The 19,804-nt window shown below is 50.2% G+C and overlaps 1 protein-coding gene across 5 annotated transcripts in view; it reads right to left on the reverse strand.

The window, feature by feature from the left end:
* The window catches only part of CPNE5 (copine 5), a 96,550-nt gene that overhangs the window by 28,528 nt on the left and 48,218 nt on the right, over positions 1-19,804 (reverse strand). For 3 of the 5 annotated variants that reach the window (XM_059076366.2, XM_067006102.1, XM_059076365.2), the window contains exons 7-10: positions 19,089-19,148; positions 16,893-16,943; positions 16,542-16,605; positions 4,497-4,600 (exon numbers count right to left, since the gene is read on the reverse strand). In XM_059076366.2, the coding sequence (XP_058932349.1) occupies positions 4,497-4,600; positions 16,542-16,605; positions 16,893-16,943; positions 19,089-19,148 (279 nt within the window). The remainder of the gene's footprint in view (positions 1-4,496; positions 4,601-16,541; positions 16,606-16,892; positions 16,944-19,088; positions 19,149-19,804) is intronic. The other 2 variants (XM_067006103.1, XM_059076367.2) reach the window with 1 other exon arrangement.

Below are 19,804 nucleotides of genomic sequence, written 5' to 3' on the forward strand. Positions count from 1 at the left end.
TATCCCCATATCTCCTCCCTCTTGCATCTCCCTCCCACCCTCCCTATCCCACCCCTCTAGGTGGTCACAAAGCACTGAGCTGACCTCCCTGTGCTATGCGGCTGCTTCCCACTAGCTATCTAGTTTACATTTGGTGGTATATATATGTCCATGCCACTCTCTCACTTCTTCCCAGCTTACCCTTCCCCCTCCCCGTGTCCTCAACTCCATTCTCTACATCTGCGTCTTTATTCCTACACAGCCATTTCTTGATAACACTACAGAAAGGATTCCTGCACCAGGTAGGAGTGTCAGGAGATGTGGTTCTGGCCCCTGTTCTCTGTGTGACCTTGAGCAAGGCTGTCCCCCTCTCGGCCTCTATTTCCTCGCCTGTAAACCCAGGGAGTTGGCCACTATTAGACTTTCTTCATCTGAGATCCATGGAAAGATCTGGGGATGGGCTTTAGGGGTCTGTGAACCTTTGAAATCGTCAGTGGGACTGAGTGCCTGAGTTTCATGTGCTTGCTGTTCCCTTGTCTGAAGGACTCTCTCCCAAATTTCCATGTTAACGGCTCACCTCCTCACTTCCTTCAGGTTTTGCTCAACTGTTACTCTTTGACACGAGCACCTGCCCTGAGAACCATTATCTAAAATTTATAGCCCCCTCGTCCCATGACTCTGAGATCTCCTAGTCCCTTTCCATACTGCTTTTTCCATCCCATCTGTCACCATTTGACATTTGACATGGTCTATCTTTCTCCTTATTTCTTTCATAGTCTGTCACTAAAATGTAAGCTCCATAAGGGCAAGGGTTTGTCTTCCTTGTTCACTGGTATATCTCTAGTGCCCAGAATAGCACCTGGCACTTAGCAAGGTGTTCATGTAATATTTTTTTCAGAATGAACGAATGACTAAATGTATTTCTCAGAGGAGAGTTTCCATAGCTCTCACTGGCATTTCAAGCCAGTGAAATTAAAGCCCCTGGCTTAGATGATCTCTAAGACCCTTTCAGCTCTTGTAGTCTGAATCCATGAGCTTGCTTTGCAAACTAAAAGTGCAGAATTGGCTTAATCCCAGCTGGGCCCCAATCCAATGCCCCTGCCCACTCCCCATGCCGCGCCTGACTGGCCCGCCCTGGAAGCCTGCCCTGCCACGTGGAGGGGCAGCCGGAAGCCAGAGTGGAGCTCAGGGCAGGGGCAGTCCCCATGAGATTTCCCAGCACCTACCCCAGCTACCTCCTGGCTTGGAAAGATCACCCAGGAAGGTGCCTGGGCCCCGCCCATACCCACACAGCCTGTGCCATTTCTTCTCTGGCAATTTTCAAGTCAAAATGTCATTCCTGTCACCGTGGCTCAGCGTTTCTCTTCTGTGCTCCTTCTCGCCCACCCACTGGAGTGTGAGGTACATGTGGGAGACCTCCCCACACACTCCAGAGCTGGTGATGGGGACAGGAATGGGGACGGGGAAAGGAGGGGCCACAGCTGCCCATGGCTGGGGCAGTAGGTCAGGCAGGAAGAGGAGCCTGGACTGGGGGAGGGGACAGGAGGGAGAATCAGCAGGAGCAACTGGTGGTGAAGGGAGGGAGGTTCGCACCCTGCAGAAGCCCTAACCTCCCACCTGGAACAGTCGCACAGACCTGCTGCAGACTCTCCCCCGTCTCCCCACCTCTTTAGAACCACTGCCTTCTCTAGCTCCTCTCGCTTGCCAGCCAAACTGCCTGACCAAGTCTTCTAAGCTATTAACCTCATTTCCTCCCTAGGTCTTTCTTCCTGAGCCCTGTGTGGTCTGTTTTCTGCTTCAGACTCTTGCCTGAAACCATTTTCTTTAAACTCCCCCAAGCAGCCCCCCTTTGCCGTCACTAAATCCACAGGCCCCTCGATCCCCTGATGTACTTGCCGTGGGGGACGAGGCCCTAGTGTGGAAATTGTCCCTGCAGGCATCTCCCAGCTCAACACAATTCATTTCAACACACACTCGGGATGTGGCCATGGGGTGAGAGTGTGAACCAATGGGGTCAGACAGGTGTGGGCTCTGGTCCCAGGACCACTACCTCCAGCTGTGCAGCCCTGGGCAAGTGACTGAGCTTCCCAAAGAACCGTAACTAATGCTGCCAGACCCTGTTCTAATAACCCGAATTAACTCATTTTAATCCTCATGGCTTCCCTGGGAGGGAGGTGTTATGATTCTCCCCATCACACACACCAAGAAACTGAACCACAGAGGGTAGGGCCCCACTGTCCAGAATGGTAGCCACTAGCCTCACGTGGCTATTTACATTTAAATTAACTAAAATGAAATGAAATAAAAAATTCAGTCCCTCTGTCGCACTAGCCCCTTTCAAGGGCTCAGCAGCTATACGTGGCTGATGGTGACCATAAGGGACAGTGAGATACAGAACATCTCCACCATCACATAAAGTTCCATTCGGTTAGACACTTGCCTAAAATTACAGAGTTAATGATTGGCAGCGACTGGCCGAGCCCGGCTCTCCATCACCACATTCTTGCTCCTAGACCAGTGATTTTGACTGAAGAAGACAAGGTATGTGCAGTGCCAGGAGCACGGGTGCTCTGTGGATGCTTCCTGCCCTTTTCCCTCCTGGTGTGGCAGGCGTGACATTTCACTCCCTGTGGTCCCTCTGGATCAGTTTCTCCAGCTGCCCTTGGTGTCCCCCTCACCGCAGACAGATCCAGCCCATGCTTCAAGTGAAACTCGCCCTCAAATAAACCCCCATTGCCTGCCCCATCTGACCAGCTCCTTTGCCATTTTCAACAGTCTGGGTTCCCTGCAGCTATTCTGCCAGGGAGGGGGTGGTGACGGCGGTCCCCACCCAAGTTCCGCAGAGCCAGGTCTTGCCCTGCCCTTTTGCCCATGTCCTCCCCTCCCTGCCTCCTCCCCTGCATTTCCACAGCTCGCCTGGCGAGGCACCTCCCACCTGTTCACCGCATCAGTCACGAGTCTCTCCCTCTCCCCCGCCCCCTCCCCACCCAACCTACACACCACTCTGCTAGAATAATCATTGGCAAACACTCTGCAACATGTCCATCTCCTGTTCCACAACCCAAATCCCTCCCTCCTGCTGGCCAGTCAGCCCTCGCTGCTGAGACAAGCCCTGGGGCGGCCCCTGCCCTCCTTTCTGGAGGGGACTTGCATGGACATTTCCATGGGTGCCCAGAACATCACTCAGACCTTTTCCTCCCTCTCTCAAGTCAAGTCAAAGTCAACAAGAATTATTTAAAGAAATCCTGCTAAGAGTCCTATGGTGAGACAAAGAATCCTTTTGTTATGCAAATGATCGTACCTAATTTCCCTTGTTTTGTACGTTCGTTTAAAAATCAGTTTTCCCTCCGACTGAAACATACCTCCTCCCTGCTGCTGCCCTGCCCCCCAACACACACACACACACACACACACACACACACACACACACACGCACACACACACACACACACACACTCACACACACACCCAGAATTTCAGATTCTAGGGGACTTAGCGAGGCCTCCCTGCCCTCTGTTCAGGGCACATTTGCTTTGCACACACTGTTTCTCTAGCCTGTTATTCTTCCCTGCTCCTCCCCACCCCCAAACCCCAAACCCTGTGGACCCATTTTTTCCCTCACCTTCAAAACCTTCTTCCTAGTTCCCTTCTCCAGCAGCGTTTCTCTAATTAACCTCCCTGGCCCCATCGCTTCCTCATTCTGCAGAATCCCAGCTAAGCAGTCGCAGCCTTCCAGAGCTGTGGTGCTTAGAGACCATGGAGACCACCTAATCTAACCAGATCATTTTACTGATGAGAAAACAGGCCCAGAGAGGGGGCATACTTGTCTAGGGTCACAGCGGGTTGGAAAAGAGGACTTAAGTTCCAAGACCCTCAACCTAGAATCTGTCCCTCTGTGTACATCACTGACCTCCTACATTGCCCAACGAGTTGTGTGTCTTTCCATCATATTGTGGGTGGCTTCCAGATTAGGGAGAGGAGAGAAGGAAATGGAGGCTTCAAAGATGGGAGGGATTTTGAATGAAGCCTGAGACCAAGGGGGGAAAGGGCTCCAGATGTGCCATGCTGAGTAGGAAGTAGTGGGCGGAATATGTGTAGTGGGGTGTTAGGAAGGCTGTGGGTGAGCGAGGACAAGGCTTAGAGATGTGGACTGATGCATGTGGAAGAAGGAATAGACTATCAGAGGGGCCCCTCATTCCTGCCCTAGCCCTGATTTTGCCCGCTCCCTCCATCTCTGACATGCCCAGCACCAGCCATTTAGTAATGACCCTCAGAATGGCACTGTGGGCTTGCAGTCTGCCCCTAATCCCCCACCAGCCCCATCTGTGCGGCTAGGTTACTACCTTGGAGCCCCTGACTTCCACCCAGAGCCCCTGCCCTCTCTAGAGCAGGGGCCTCAGGGCAGCAGCAGGAGGAGATGGCCCAAGCCACCCAGCCCGGCAAGTCACCACGGTCCATCCCTCCCCACCAAGCCCACGCCCCCAGAAGTTGGGGTGAAGCGTTGCCGGAGAACTCACGTTCCATCCTCGTTGCTTCTGTAGAACACCAAGAAGGGGTCAGACTTCCCAAAGAAATCCTTTTTGTCCAGCTTGTTGGCACAGAACTGCATTGTGGCGACATCCTGGTGGGAAGGAGGGAGAAGAGGGGTGTGAGGCACAGAAGGCTGGAGGGGGGCCCCGTCCCCATGGGGACACAGCCCCAGGGCCTGGGGATTCCGGACCCCAAGCCAGTTAGATAGGACAGCAGCTCACACTGCCCCACACCACGTGCCAGGCCCTGAGCTAACACTTCGGAGGGTCTCATTTCATCTTCAAACAACCCCACCCGGTAGGTCTGGCGGAGCAGCCGGGCAGTGAAGCAGGTGGATTCTGGAGCCGGCTGCCCCAGTTTGAATCCTGGCTCTACCACTTGTAGCTGTGTGACCAGGCAAGGGAGGTAACCTCTCAGAGCCTCAGTTTCCCCTCTGTAACACGGGGCTGATTGCAGTACACACTTCAAAGGGCTGTGGTGAGGGCTGAATGAGATCAAGTGTGCGAAGTCTGGAGCAGAGTGCAGGCACATCACCCACTCAGTCGAGGTTCATGCATGAGGTATCATCGCTATTGTACTGAGTGGCTGAGAGAGAGGTGCAATGACTAACTCAAGCCACTCTGAGCTTGGTCACCTAACCCCAAGCCCTAACCCCAAGCCTTCGTTGGCCACATCACCTCATTCCCTTACATGACTGTATGTTTCTTAGAGGACATTCAAGTTTAAGTATCACTTTCACATGCACTGACTCACAAGAGGCTCATCTAACTCTGAGGTAGCTATAGCTGGACCATGCCCCCCCTCCCCATTTTACAGCTGAGGAGCCTAAAGCTCAGAGCAGGGAGCAACCCCTACAAGTTTATCAAACAGAGCCCTGGGTTTCTGACTCCCCTGACTAGTTCATGGCTTTGGCTGACCCAGACCCAACACTCAACCCAAGAGCATAAGGAAGGTACCAGGCCTAGTGAGAATCGGTTGACCTCTCCTCTCACACGGCTCCTAGCCCCTCAGCTCGCTGCAGCCAGCAGGGCACTGGGCAGAGATGCCCCTTTGTCCTCCTCTTTGCCCATCCCCGTGTGGTCTCTTCAACCTGAAAGCTCTGCATCCCAACAAATCAGCTGCCAACTGGCCAGAGCTCAAGGCCTGCCCTCAAGGGTCAGGCCTGTCAGGAAGCAAGCCACCCAGCTCTCTCACGCTGCCCGCTTCCTCTCAGTGGCGAAGAGGGTCTCTGGAGATCAGTGTCCTACATCCCAGTGAGGACCAAAATGGTGGCAGAGATGAAGATGCAACCTCTCACAGCTTGAAGGACATGGTCAAAGGTTGGGGCAGTGGGTATGATATAATGGTTAAGAATATGGCCTCTGGAGCCAGGCTGCCTGCTTCCGTTCCATCCCCTTACTGTGTGACCTAGGGCAAGTTACTCACCCTCTCTGTGCTCAGTTTCCTCATCTGTAAAATGGGGGTACAGGCAAGGCCTACCTCATAGGCTTGTGAGGATGAAATGAGTTAATTGAGTACGGTGCTGAGAACAGCATATTGCACACACTAAGTACTGTGTGTACAAGTTATGATAATTTGGATATTTCTCCCCTCCCCCCGCCCACTGTGTGTGGTCTCTGTCCCTGCCCCACTCCCACCTCTACCATCTCATATGCCTTCCCTCAAGAACATCTGACAACAGCAAACAGAGCATCCCTCCATTCACTTGCTCAATCATTCATTCAACAAACATGTATTAGATACCATCTGTGTGGGCCTGTCACTGAACTCAGTGGTTTACAGCCTTATCATATTTAGCCTTCAGAATAATCCTTTGTTGCTTTTTACAAATGAGGACGCTGGGGGTTGGAGAAGCTAGGTAACCTGCCCAAGATCATCAGCTGGCAACTGGTGGAGCAGAAATTCAACATGTATGAACTCAACATGATTTCAAACTCATGCCTCTTCCAGCACAGAGCACACTATAGTTCACGAGGCCCGCTTCCCTGTATCTTTAGAGTCGCTGATTTCTTCTGACTCGGGTCAGGGCTGGACTCGGGTTAGCCTGGGCTGAGAGGGTTTCCTGAAGGGAGGCCCTGAGGGGCAGTGCTGGGGCACAGTGGCCAGCACACAGAGGCGCCCAGGTAATGATGCCTTTTATCATGTCCTTCAGCATCGCCCACCTGAGAGGGACAAGGAGGCCAGATTGGGGGCTTCCAAGGCCTAGAAGTCCCAGGTATCTGAGAGCCTCCTGAGAAATCTAGGACTTCACACCTGGAATAGAGAATGGCTGACTTATCGAGCACTTACTCAATGCCAGGTGCTGTGTTAAGCCTTCTCTTCACATACATTATTTCACTGAATCCTCATTATAACAGTATGAAGTAACTCCTCTAGTCTCCCCAGTTTACAGATGAGGAAACTGAGGCTTTTAGAAGTCATCCAAGATCACACAGTGGTGGTAACAAAGGCAGTTAGACTTCAGGGCTTTCCCTCACACCCTCCCAGAAAGATCTATAGCCTGCAAAGTCCATCCTCAGCAGTCACTATCTTTCCCCGGGAGAAAGTTCCAATCCCATCCCATGCTGGATGGAGGGAACACTTTATTTTGTTTTGTTTTGTTTTGTTTTTTGCGGTATGCGGGCCTCTCACTGTTGTGGCCTCTCCCGTTGCGGAGCACAGGGACGTGCAGGCTCAGCGGCCATGGCTCATGGGCCCAGCCGCTCTGCGTCATGCAAGATCCTCCTGGACCCGGGCACGAACTCGTGTCCCCTGCATCGGCAGGCGGACTCTCAACCACTGCGCCACCAGGGAAGCCCGAGGGAACACTTTAAATGCCTCCCTGGGGAGTTGCATCCCAAGGCCTAGAAAGAGGAGGAAGCCTAGGACCTGGTAGGCTCCTCCCAGCACTGGCTATATAATTTGTGGGACCCAGTAAAAAGGGAAAATGTGAGGTCCTTTGTCCAAAGATTATTAAGAGATTTCAAGACTGTAACAGCAGAGCATTAAACCAAGAGCAGGTCCTATGTGACTGAACAGATCACATGCCCATAAACTGGGCCCTGGCTCCTCCCCATGGATGGAACCATCAGCAGCATCAGAAAACAGACCAGACTTTGCTGAGTAGGAGCCCCAGCAAGGAATGCAAAGCTCTGAGTTCTAGTTTGTCCCAGCAGTCCTTCAAGCCCTCTGAGCCTGTTTCCTCATCTATAAAGTGATGCACTGGACAGGATGATCACCACTGTCCTTTTAAGCTGGGCAGTTTAGGTTTTGGTGCTGATGCCACAGGGAGCATACTGGGAAAGGGGCGGCATCTGGGGAAGGCTGGCGCTCAGGGGACAGTCTGGGAATCCAGGATCCCTCCAGCCTCCCCAGGCATAGCTTGGTGGTTATCACAGCGACCTCTCCCACATCTGGAGGTCATCTGTGTGACACCTTCACCTGAATGAACACAGGCAAGCCACACACGACACCTATACTGGTTGACTACGAAATACACACATATATTTGAAACAACCAAAACAGATGCCACAAAATCCAGAGGCAAATCTCTTATTTTTCCTTCCTAGGAGAACCTCTGCGGGCCCTGCAAGATCAGGGAGGGGAGTAGGAATATCAGAAAAATATTAATGCAGAACTTAATACACCCTAACTTCCAGGACTATTTAGTGCTCCACTGGGAGGGCCATGGTCCCAGCACAGCACCTGACAGAGAGAACAGTACAAAGGAGCCACAGACACCTGGCTGGAACCCCAGCTCTGCCATCTACTAGCTGAGCAGCCTGGGGCAAGTAATTTAACCTAAGTCTTGGTATTCTCCTCTGGAAAAATGGAGTCATAATGCCCCCTGTGAGACTGTTGGGAAGACCAAGGGAGATGATATATGTTAAGTACCAGTCCACAGTGCCCAGCATAGAACAGCTAAAAGAACAGAAGCCAACACTTGCCGAGTGCCATCTACTCCTGGGTTGACCCATATGGAATTGCCAATGTTCAACTCGTGTTTATATATGATAACTACAATCGTTATTCCCATTTTAAACCTGAGGAGACTGAGGCACAGAGAAGTTAATACCCTTTCCTGAAGCTACAAAGCTTAGTAAGAGGAGAAGCTTGGATTGAAACAAGACAGTCTGGCTCCAAAGATTAATAATTGAGATTCCAAATGATGACCCCGAATCATCAAGATAAGTTTAATTATGTTCTGTAGCCTCAGTTTGAGAAGTCAGAGAAGTGTGAAATCCATTTTATTTTATTTTATTTGCGTTATGCGGGTCTCTCACTGTTGTGGCCTCTCCGGTTGCAGCGCACAGGCTCCGGACGCGCAGGCTCAGGGGCCATGGCTCACGGGCCTGGCTGCTCCGCGGCATGTGGGATCTTCCCAGACCGGGTCACGAACCGGTGTCCCCTGCATTGGCAGGCGGACTCTCAACCACTGCGCCACCAGGGAAGCCCTGAAATCCACTTTAGAAAACTCTCCTCTATGCAAGCTAGTTTAAAAAAAAAAAAAGACTGACTCTGAAATTCATCTAACTGGAAACATCCACCAGTGAGCCACATCTCATTCCCCCACCCCACCCCCAAGGCAAATATGTGTGAGGCATTGCTAGGAGCTTATTTTGTTCTTCAACCTGATCTGCCTTCCCTAACGCCACCCAGACCCAGAAACATTCGCCAAAAGCCCATTATGATAAACGGTATGGGGCCATTGTCAAATCCGTGGGCATAAGACAGAACTTCAGAGAGCTTTCTAGGTTATAACCAAGGCAAGCTTCCTCCCTAATGGGTGTGTGGCCCATGGGGAGCCCATGAGACAAGGAGCATGGAGCTGCCTGGGGACTTGCTTTTGAAGGTACCTCTGGGTTATGTCAGTAGTCCTATTTACTATGCTTCAATTGTTCTCCTTAAATAAGGGTTAATTAATGAATCAAGCCTTGATATACATGTGACCCCAGGAAGAGGCTAGGGAAGCAGCAATAAAATGTACTGGGCCAGCAGGATTAGGGAGCAGCAAATTCTGGCTGAGGATCAGAGGTCCTGCTGTTTGACATTCTCAGCCTGAGAGTGGGGCTCTCTGAACACATGATATGCCTTTCCCAAACCAGAAGCATCTCTGGAATCAACTGCAGAGATGATAGTACAGCTCCCACAATATATAATTTTCTGCAATTTCTGCCTTTTCACCCTATCTTTTGAAAAAACATATTAAGTTCTTCTAAAACAGCAGGATTGCCTCAATTTGCATCTTTCCACATGTTAATCAGGCTGCTTGGGAGACCACAGCAAACAGCCTTTCTCTCTGGGATGGTGGCCTGGCCCACTCTAGCATATTAGGCCTCCTTGACCCAGGAGGTCAGCAAGTGGGCTGAAGGCTGGGAGAGGGTAGCAACACCCCGGGGGGGGGGTGGGGGGTGGAGAACGGAAGGCTGCTCTGGCTTGGGTCTTGCTGGCAGCCCCCAGGATCACAGCAAAGATAAGGCAAGTGCAAAATTTAAGGGACTCCAAATATCTCAATAATCAAAGATTTTAATGAGATATTTTTTAAAAGATTTTTTTGATGTGGACCATTTTTAAAGTCTTTATTGAATTTGTTACAACATTGCTCCTGTTTTATGTTTTGGTTTTTTGGCCACGAGCCATGTGGGATCTTAGCTCCCCTACCAGGGATCGAACTCGCACCCCCTTCATTGGAAGGCAAAGTCTTAAACACTGGACTGCCAGGGAAGTCCCTAATGCGATATTTTTAAAAATCAATGCAAAAATCCATGATACATAAAATATCAAAAATCTGAATAAAGCCATTTTACAGATGAAGAAACTGAGGCACAGAGAGGTCAAGTAACCTGCCCAGGGTCACATAGCTCGTAAGCAATGGCATTTGGTCTGGATCCAGAGCCCAAGTTCTTAACCACTTTGCCCTACTGCTCACACGCTGTACCCTAAGAAGCACTTTTAAATAGATGGTGGAACCATGGTGACATTTACTGTCTTCTCTTTAATATTTGCTGCATTTTCCAAATTTCCTGGAATTAGTACATTGTCTTTTTCAGTCTGAAAAAAGAAGACATTGATTAAAAAGAGAAAACCTATATGGGGAAAATATCCGAAAAAGAATGGATATATGTATATGTATCACTGAATCACTTTGTCGTACACCTGAAACTAACACAATATTGTAAATCAACTATACCCCAATATAAAATAAAAATTAAATTAAAAACTAATAAAAAGAATCATTAGCCACAACTCTGAAATTTAGCATTCCAGTAGGGAGAAACACAACTCAGAGCTGGGGGTGATTCTGTGACCAGTGACCTTCAGAAGGGCTTCTGCATTCACAGAGGGGCCCAGAGCCCCAGCCTGCCTGGGGTGTAGTACGGCATTCAGGGATAGAAGCAAAGACTCCATAGGCTAGAGTTTATTCTAATGCAGATGGTGAGTATTAAAGTTGGTCTAGGAGACTAGGCCTGTCGCTACACATTGATGGGAATAACCACCTTGAGGTCAAGCTGGTTTTTCTCTCCTGTCTTAATGACTGACTTCTCAAGCAATCCAATCAATTGCATAACTGTTGATTTGGTCATTCAGAGGTTGAATACTCCAGATTGACTGTTGTTCCTCCTGCTTGTTGAGCCTGTGTGTCTGGGATACTAACCAAAATCCATCAACTAAAGTTCAAAGAAAAATGGAACAATTCAGCTATGAGGATGTTCATTGCAGTATTAATTATACTGTTTCCTTTAAGAGAATAGCTTTAATAAATTATGGCCCATCCATAAACAGAAAAATGATATACAGCTATTAAAAATGTCTTCCAAGAATATCTAGTGACATGGGAAAATAAATCTGGTTACCATATTCTACTAATTATAAGAAAAAACTATATATTTGTAAGCCCAGAAAAAAAGCCTTGGAGGAAATGCATCAAAATGTCAACAGTGGGGCTTCCCTGGTGGCATAGTGGTTGAGAGTCTGCCGCTGATGCAGGGGACACGAGTTTGTGCCCGCTCCAGGAAGATCCCACATGCCACAGAGCGGCTGGGCCCGTGAGCCGTGGCCGCTGGGTCTGCGCGTCCGGAGCCTGTGCTCCGCAATGGGAGAGGCCGCAGCAGTGAGAGGCCCGTGTACAGAAAAAAAAAAAACCTGTCAACAGTTATTATCTCTTGTTGATGTTTCTATTCTTTGTATTTTCCAACTGTCTGTTAGAAACATGTTATTTTTCTAGCATCAGGAAAAATGTTTTTGTTTTGTTTTCCTTCATTCTGTTTTTTTTTTTAACCAGAAAGATAATTTCTAAGACCAAAACATTACAAATTAACTTTTTAAAAAGTTGATGTCTGAACCCTGATCACTTATCATGCTGGACACTTACACTCGTGCTGGCCACACACACATTTTTCCCAAACATCAACCTGCATATTCTGACACTCAGAAAACCTTCACCACTTCCCCCCACTTCACCTTACCTCTTTCTTCCTATCTTTCTCCCTCCCTCCCAGGACTCTTCCTGAGCCTCCCATACAGAGACACTGGGCTCTCTCTGAAGTTTGTCTTTAGAACAATGAGAGTTCTGACTTTAACAGGATTCAAAGCTAAGCTCCCTGGCCACAAGATCCCACACAGCCTGGCCTCCACACTCACCCACACCCTTGCCTCTCTGATGTCACTCATCACTCTTTTCCTGCTCCTGGGCCTTTGCAAGAGCTAATCTCTTTGCCTGGATCCATCTCCCCCCAGGTAGCTGCAAGGGCTCACTGCCTCACCTGTATGTATTTTGGAATAGTGTACAGTATATCCATGAATTTTCCTTCAGGATACTAAAGAGTGCTATAAAATATTTGTTATAAAAAAGAGGCAGGGCTTCCCTGGTGGCGCAGTGGTTGAGAGTCCGCCTGCCGATGCAGAGGACACGGGTTCGTGACCCGGTCTGGGAAGATCCCACATGCTGCGGAGCGGCTGGGCCCGTGAGCCATGGCCTCTGAGCCTGTGCGTCTGGAGCCTGTGCTCCGCAACCGGAGAGGCCACAACAGTGAGAGGCCCGCGTATCCCAAAAAAAAAAAAAAAAAAAAAGAGGCAGGGTTGAGGACCACTGCTGTACTGTGATTGCTGGTTGGCAATTTCTGTTTTTCTCTCTCATACTAAATTGGAAACTCTGGGAGGCCATGAACTGAGCCAAAGCATATGTGATGAAATGAAATGAATGAATACACCAGCAGGCTGGTGATACCTAAAAGGGGCGGGGGAGGGGCAGCTGCAGTGTGAAGCTTTGACTTCCTTGGCTTGTGAGAGGTGAGCCACATTTTTGCCAGTGTGTACAGGGACCTGACTGGGAGGCAGTGAGAACGTGCATCCGACCAGGATCTCCTGGCTCCAGAACAAGGCTGGTCTGGGTGGCTGGCAGCCCTAAGGGTAGCTAAGGGTCTGGGGAGGGGAAGGCAAGGAGCTATCTGCTCCCTGCACCCGCAACAGCCCCCTGCCTCTCTCCAGAAGCCCAGCCACTCACCATGCCTGCTAAAGGCTACTGGCCTGACAAAGACCACAAAGCCCACAGCTGTTTCATGTACCATGAAGACTCGGGACTTCCCTGGGTGAGGGAAAGACTTCCTGAACCAAGGCTTGGGCTAGAATCCTGCAATCTTAGGCAGGTCACTTCAACCTCTCTGCATCTGTGCACTGGATTACTCACACCTACCCAGCCCTGAACCCCATGGTGACAATCAAATAGATTGTTAACATGAGAGTCTTGGTCAACTGTGAGGACTATGCAAATATTGCTCAGTATTACACGGAAAAATCATTGTTTTACTGATGAGCATAATGAACTCTTTGGTCATTCAGAGCCCCTTCAGGAGATTAACTCGTCGTTGTCAACATCAAGTTATCACTGAATAATATTTTGGATCAAATTCGGATTGTTGGAACTTTCTTGGTATTTAAATTCCAGATGAGAAGGGTTTTTCTATAACCCATCAAAGCATGCTGGTGACCCGCTGGAGTCTACTCTAATCCTTTGCTGGTCCCTGCCCGCCCACACCATCCCCATGGATGAAGGGAGGGTTTGTCTGCTTTGGCAGAATATATCCATTTGAGCAGGAAGCCCTGCTCTGGTGAAAAACCATCTCTCAGACTCCACCCTCTTCCTTTGATCCTCCTACTGAATGCTGGAACGACAGAAGCAAAACCGTTCAGATGTAATTATTTTAATTCAGCCAGATGCTGGGAATTAGTCTCTTTTCCTTGCAAGTATTCTAGGGAAAGACAGAACTCAGCCAAAGATGCCCCAAAAGAAAAGGAGCTGACAATATCAAGAGGAAGGGAAGGAACCCCCCCCCAACCCCTACTTGCTCTGAAACAGCTTAAATCAAAGAAACTGCTGTCATCCCTGGATGAAGGAGGGGAAGGGAGGAGTGGGGAAGGAGGAGGAGGAGGCAGAGCCTAAGGGGTATTAAACTCAGACTGTTTACCAATCCCAGAAAACTAGACCAATAACAGCACCCAGCATTGTCTAGAGCTTTAGAATTTCCAAAGCACTTTCACGTACATTACTTTATTTAATTATAAACTAGGGAGGAAGTCACCGGCTGAGTTATAAGCATGGGGGCAAACTGAATCTAGGCTTCAGGGAATTCAGATTCAACCTTTCCCAGACACCCACTAGGAGCCCAGCCCCTGCTAGGTACAGTCACCTTCACAATCTCCTTTAATCCTCACAGCCACCCTATCAGCCCCAGCGTACATGTGGGGAAACTGAGGCTCAGGAAGCTTGAACAGAAGCTCTAGTCTACGCATCAGCTGCATTCTCTCCCTTGTTGGGACTCTAACAGTGTTGAGGTCACCAGCATATATAGGCATAGGCGTTTTCATCATCACCTGCTACTAAACATTTGGTTTGTGCTTCCTATTCATTCAGTCACAGATTCACGAAAGAACCCCTGTGATCACCTACTGCATGCCACGCCCTCTGCTGGGTGTATATGAGGAGGAGGTTTAGTCCTGCGGTCAAGTTCCTCCAGACCCACTGAGGTAAACAGACAAGTAGAGAAACGAGATTGAGCAATTGTGTTTGAGATGATTTGGTCATTGTTATAGTGCCCTGTCCTAACAATTCTGCATCTTATTCTCCAACTGGAAGCCCCTGAAAGCAGAGTTTGGGACACTACAGCCTAGTCATTAAAGACCCTGGCTCTAGGACCAGACTGCCTGGGCTCACATCTCTTCTACTCAGTGGCTGTGTGACCTTGGGCAGGTCCCTTAACCTCTCTGTAAAATGAGGACCATAATACATCAGATATTATAATACATCATTCTACGGATTACGTTACATATTATAATACATCAGATCAATAAACTGATACTATATACCACTTAGCACAGTGCGTGTCTCAGAGTAATCGCTTAATTAATATTGGCTAACAATTTATACCTCCATACATACCAGTAGTTCTTTCTCAAAGTATGGACCAGGAACCCCCAAGGGAGTCCACGAGGCCAAAGCTATTTTCATAATAATGCTCATTAAGACATGGAGTTTTCTAGAAGTTATCCAACAGTGATATCACAACAGATTGACTGCAGAAGCTGATATGAAAATCCAGCTCTTCTGTTAAGCCAGACGTTAAAGCGATTTTTTTTAATATAAAGCAAAGCACTCTTCTCAATAAATGACTTTTATTTTGGAAAATATAGTTATTTTTCAAAAAAGATGTTACTTCTGTTAACCTATAATGGGTTAAACTATTGTTATTTTTAAATGAATTAATACATAATTTAAATTTCTTTTCTTTTCTTTTTTTTTTTTCTTTTTTGGCAGCACCGTGCCGCCGCATGTGGGATCTCAGTTCCCCAACCAGGGATTGAATCTGCGCCCCCTACAGTGGAAGCGCGGAGTCTTAACCACTGGACTGCCAGGGAAGTCCCTCAATTTTAACTTCTAATACGGTAAATACTGATAGCTAATGGATACAATAGTTTTATATTGCCTTCCCAGGAAGGTCAGAAAATGCTGTTTCTCTTCATCCCTCCCAGGCCCTCTAATCTGAGCTGGATCCATCCCCATAGGAAGCTGAGTTCCCAGGTTACCCCAGAATTGGTCTTGTGCTCACACTGTCGCTGTCTCCTCCTTTTCTCCTCCTATGTTCTCACCTGTGGCTCCTAATTAACCTAAGGGGCATGCAAGCCTGGGTAGTTTAGGGGAATAAGCCTGGGTTTCAGAATCAGGCTGACCTGGATTAGAACCCTGGCTCTACCACTTATTGTCCTTGAACAGGTGATTAGTCTCTCTGAACCTCACTTTCCTCATCCATAAAATGGTAATAATAATGGTTACCCTACCTCTTAGGATTGTTGTCAGAAGTAGTGATAACATGTAAAATGCCCAGACATTGACAGACAGAAACATCAACATTACTGCATTTTATCAGCGTTATTAGCTATTGGGTCCCCTGAGCCCCTTCTTGGGTGCTCGGCTACCTGCCAGCTGTCCCCATCTCCTTCTTTTCCACAGTCCCACAGAAGAAGCAAAACCAAGGGCTGCCTAGGATTGCAGACTCTGGCTTCCCAACACACACACACACACACACACACACACACACACACACACACACACACCACATGCTCTCTCTCCCTCAGCCCCATGCAGGGGTGTCACCCTACTCCAGAGCTAAAAGTGAAAAATGACAACTAAATGCCAAGCGCCCAGGCTCCAAGAAAAGGCCCCTCTGTTGCCAGTGTCAGTGCCAAGGCAGTCTTGGCTCAAGGACAAGTGAGCGGTGGCCATGATGGGGAGTGGACCAGGGCTCCCAGCCCAGCTCTGCTGCTGTGACTGTGGGCGAGTTTTCTCCTGTCTCTGGGCCTCAGCTCAGCTGTAAAAAGGGAAGACACCTTCTAGCTCCGATGTTGTGGACTTCTATGACAGCCAGGTCAGACTGAGGAGCCCTGTCTTCCCCCAGTCCCTCCCACGACACACAACGGTCACAGAGAGGCCAGCTTGCTCTCTGTCACTGCTTCATCCCCACCCCCACCAGGTCCTGTCCTGGAGTCCCTCTCCCACTCACCCTGCAGTTGCTGAGCTCCTCAGCGGACAGAATGATGGTGCCACATTTCTTCCCTGGGACACCACTGGGAGAGGAGAAGATGAAAGAATGCAAAGTCAGGCAAAGACAGAGCCACAAGCCTGAACTCTCCCTGAATCAGCCCTCTTCATCCCCCTCCCGCCCTCCCCCCAACCATCCAGCAGATCTGTCCCAAAGCCCCTAAGAAGACACAGTCTCCTGTGGCCTAGGGCACTGCTTCCTGGGCCAGGCCCCCAGGCCTGGAGCTACCCCGCCCCCTGCTCCCCAAGAGCCCGCCAAGAAGGGTACTGTCTGCAGTGAAAGTCCTAGAATTGGAAAAGCATCCAGACTCACCCGGAGGCTTCCAGACCAGTGGTCCTCAAACTTTCCATCCAAAGACCACTTCTGTGGGCAAAAGACCTCGTGGGCTAGCCACCCCACCCTGCACCCAGCTGATCCCCAGAGTCCTGGAACATTCCAGCTCTGAGCCACTCTGATTCATCGTAGGTGGGAGAGCAGTAAGAGGGGGTAAAGCAGGAGGACTGGTATACTCTTGGTGGCAGCTTGCCGGGCCCTCTCCCATGGCTCCCTCCCCTTAAGCTTCTTGGCTGGGGTCTCTCTGGGGGAGAGAGATCCCGGCCAACCATGTGCCTCCTCTGTGAGGGAGGCAACCAGGACATGAAGTCAGCCCACCCAGAGAATCCCCTCTAGGAGGGCAATTCCCAGGGTGGAGCTCTACCCAGGGGATCTGCACTACCTCTTCCTTTGATCAGGAGGGCCCCCTCCCCCAGACACCAGCCCATTCCACTCCGATTGTTTAGGACTAACCCAGGGGGGTCCCAGTGCAGCCAGGGGCCACTGGGAGGGAGAAGAAAATGGCATGTTGTCCAGTAGCTGTGTGACTTTGGGCTCACTGCTACACCTCTCTGAGTCTCAGTTTCCTGGCCCATAAAATGGGTGTAATTGTAGCATCCATTTTACTAACTAATATGCACACACACAGTGCCTGGCACAGAGAAGGCCCTCAAGAGCACCATTTCTCTCCCTGCCCGGTTTCCTTTACAATTGTGCAAAGCTGATAAAATCCAGCCCCATACTTGGGCCAGCCTCAGGGCCACCAGCATGTTGACTGTGGATCACATTTTGAGAACCATGGATGGAGCTCTCCCCAGTGCCAGCTCTTAAAGGGAGAGGTTCTCAAACAGGGGAGGCATGGGAGCCAGCCCTGAGGGCTGATGAGACAGCCCAAATCTCTCCAAATCAGGTGAGCAGAGCAGGGGCTGCATCTCGAGGTTCCCCTGCCATAGGCAGGTGGTGGTGCCTGACAGCTTGTCCCCCTAGACATGGGCAGCTGAGCTGAGTAACCCAAAGCCCCTCCTTACCTCCCCCGCCCCCCAATCTGGCCCTCCTTGCTAGTAAAGATTGATTTATTTGACCAGGGAGATAGAATCCTCACACCAGCCTCCTCTGTCCAATGGTTCTCCATCTGCTCCTCTCTTTGCCTCTTAGCCCCTCTTCTATTTCCAAATGTTTCCTTCCACGCTCTCAAGCCCCAAGCTGCTCCCACCCGCTGGCTCGGCCTCTCTCTCTCTCTCTCTCCCTCTCCCTCCCTCCCTCCCTCCCTCTGGTCTTTCTTGCTTTCCCTTTCTGTTTCTGTCTCTGACTCCTGCTCCCTCTCCAACTGCTGCTTTTCTACTCTTTTTATAAATTAGCATCCATATACTTCCTGGGCTCTGAGCATCCCTGGGTCCCCTGAAGGTCTCTTTCCCACATCCCACTAGTCTGGTGGCCAGTCCAGCTGCTGGGACCCCAACTTCTAGGAGCCCTCTGCAAAGGCCAGTGGAGCTTTGCTTACTCATCCAAAGTGCTTGTCTCCAGAGGCACCTCCAGGCTGGTCCTCCAAGCAGATGCTCCCTATCCTGGCTCCCCCACCCTGCCAGGTGAGGACCCTTTCTCCAATCAGGAGAGGAAAGGGCAAGAGTGGGAGGGTCTTGGTTGCCATATCTGCGTGAGGCCAGCCAAAAGCAGATGTTCAGGGTGGGGGCTGGAGGAACAAGGCCAGCCCACCACAGCTGGTAAGCAAATGCAGAGAGTAAGGATTTAGCAGAACCTACTCTGTGAGCAGGCTGACATCCAGCAGTGGAAGCAATTGAGAAGAAGACAGGGAGGAGATGAAGAGAAGAGAGGGGAAGGGTTAGAGGAGGTGGGAGGTGGAAGAAAACTGGACGGGGGAGAGGAAGGGAAGGAAGAGTGCCCAGCCCCTGCTGATTCCCAGAAACAGCCCCTACATCTAAGCCCCACCCTGCTCCCTGAAGTCCTATGAGCCACTCGGGCTGGGGATGCTGGAGCTCTAGCCTGGACGGGGGGAGGGCCAGCTGCGGAGTGGCCCAAAGTGCCACTTTAGGAGGGACCCAGGACACTCTCTGTGTCCCTGACCAGGGCTGAAGGCACAGTGGTAGGAGCAGGGACTGGGCCAGGACTCTGAGGCCCCCTCTGCAGAGCTGGCTGAATGTCTGAGGACTCCAGAGCTAGAGATGTCTTGTGGCCTACCCGTTGGATACAGCTGGCATGGGTTTGCCTGTCCTGGAATTCAGGCTGAATGCTCCTATTCTGTGGAGAGAGACAGAGCAGGTCATGAGCTGAGTATCCCCATCCTGAGAGGCCAGGGCACTCGGCATCTAGATTCTTGGAGACAGGTTTCTGTTCTGGGTCAAACATCAAAACAGGACCAAGAGCCACAGGCCAGAGGAAGGACAGGTCTTCTTCCCAAACCTTGTTGTGAAGCCCTGGGCAGCTCCACCCAAGGGGTTCTCAAAGTGTGGTCCCCAGGCAAGCAGCATCACAGCCCCTAGAAATGTATTAGAAATGTACATTCTCAGGCCCTTGCCCAGACCTGGGGTTGGAGCCCAGTAGTCTGTACTAAACAAGCCCTCCAGGTGATGCTGATGCCTGCTACAGTTTGAGAACCTCTGCTCTACCTCTTTGAGCCTCAGTGTTCGGGCTGTGAAATGGGGAGATTGCTGAGATAATCACATGAGGCCATGGAGACAAGACTGTCTGGTTCAGAACAGATGCCCAATGAAAGGGAGCCGTTCACAGGTCTAGCCTGGGAGACAACTAGACTTAGACACATGAAAACTTCATGTGTCTTCAGTGGGGAGAGTAGATCCCCCTCCTTCACCAACACCCAGCATCTTGACATTTTAGATCCCGCTTACCCTTTAAGGCTCCTCCCATTACCCATCCCCGATCCCAAGTCTTCCTTG

Source organism: Kogia breviceps, chromosome 10 (assembly GCF_026419965.1).
Source record: "Kogia breviceps isolate mKogBre1 chromosome 10, mKogBre1 haplotype 1, whole genome shotgun sequence".
Taxonomy (NCBI): domain Eukaryota; kingdom Metazoa; phylum Chordata; class Mammalia; order Artiodactyla; family Physeteridae; genus Kogia; species Kogia breviceps.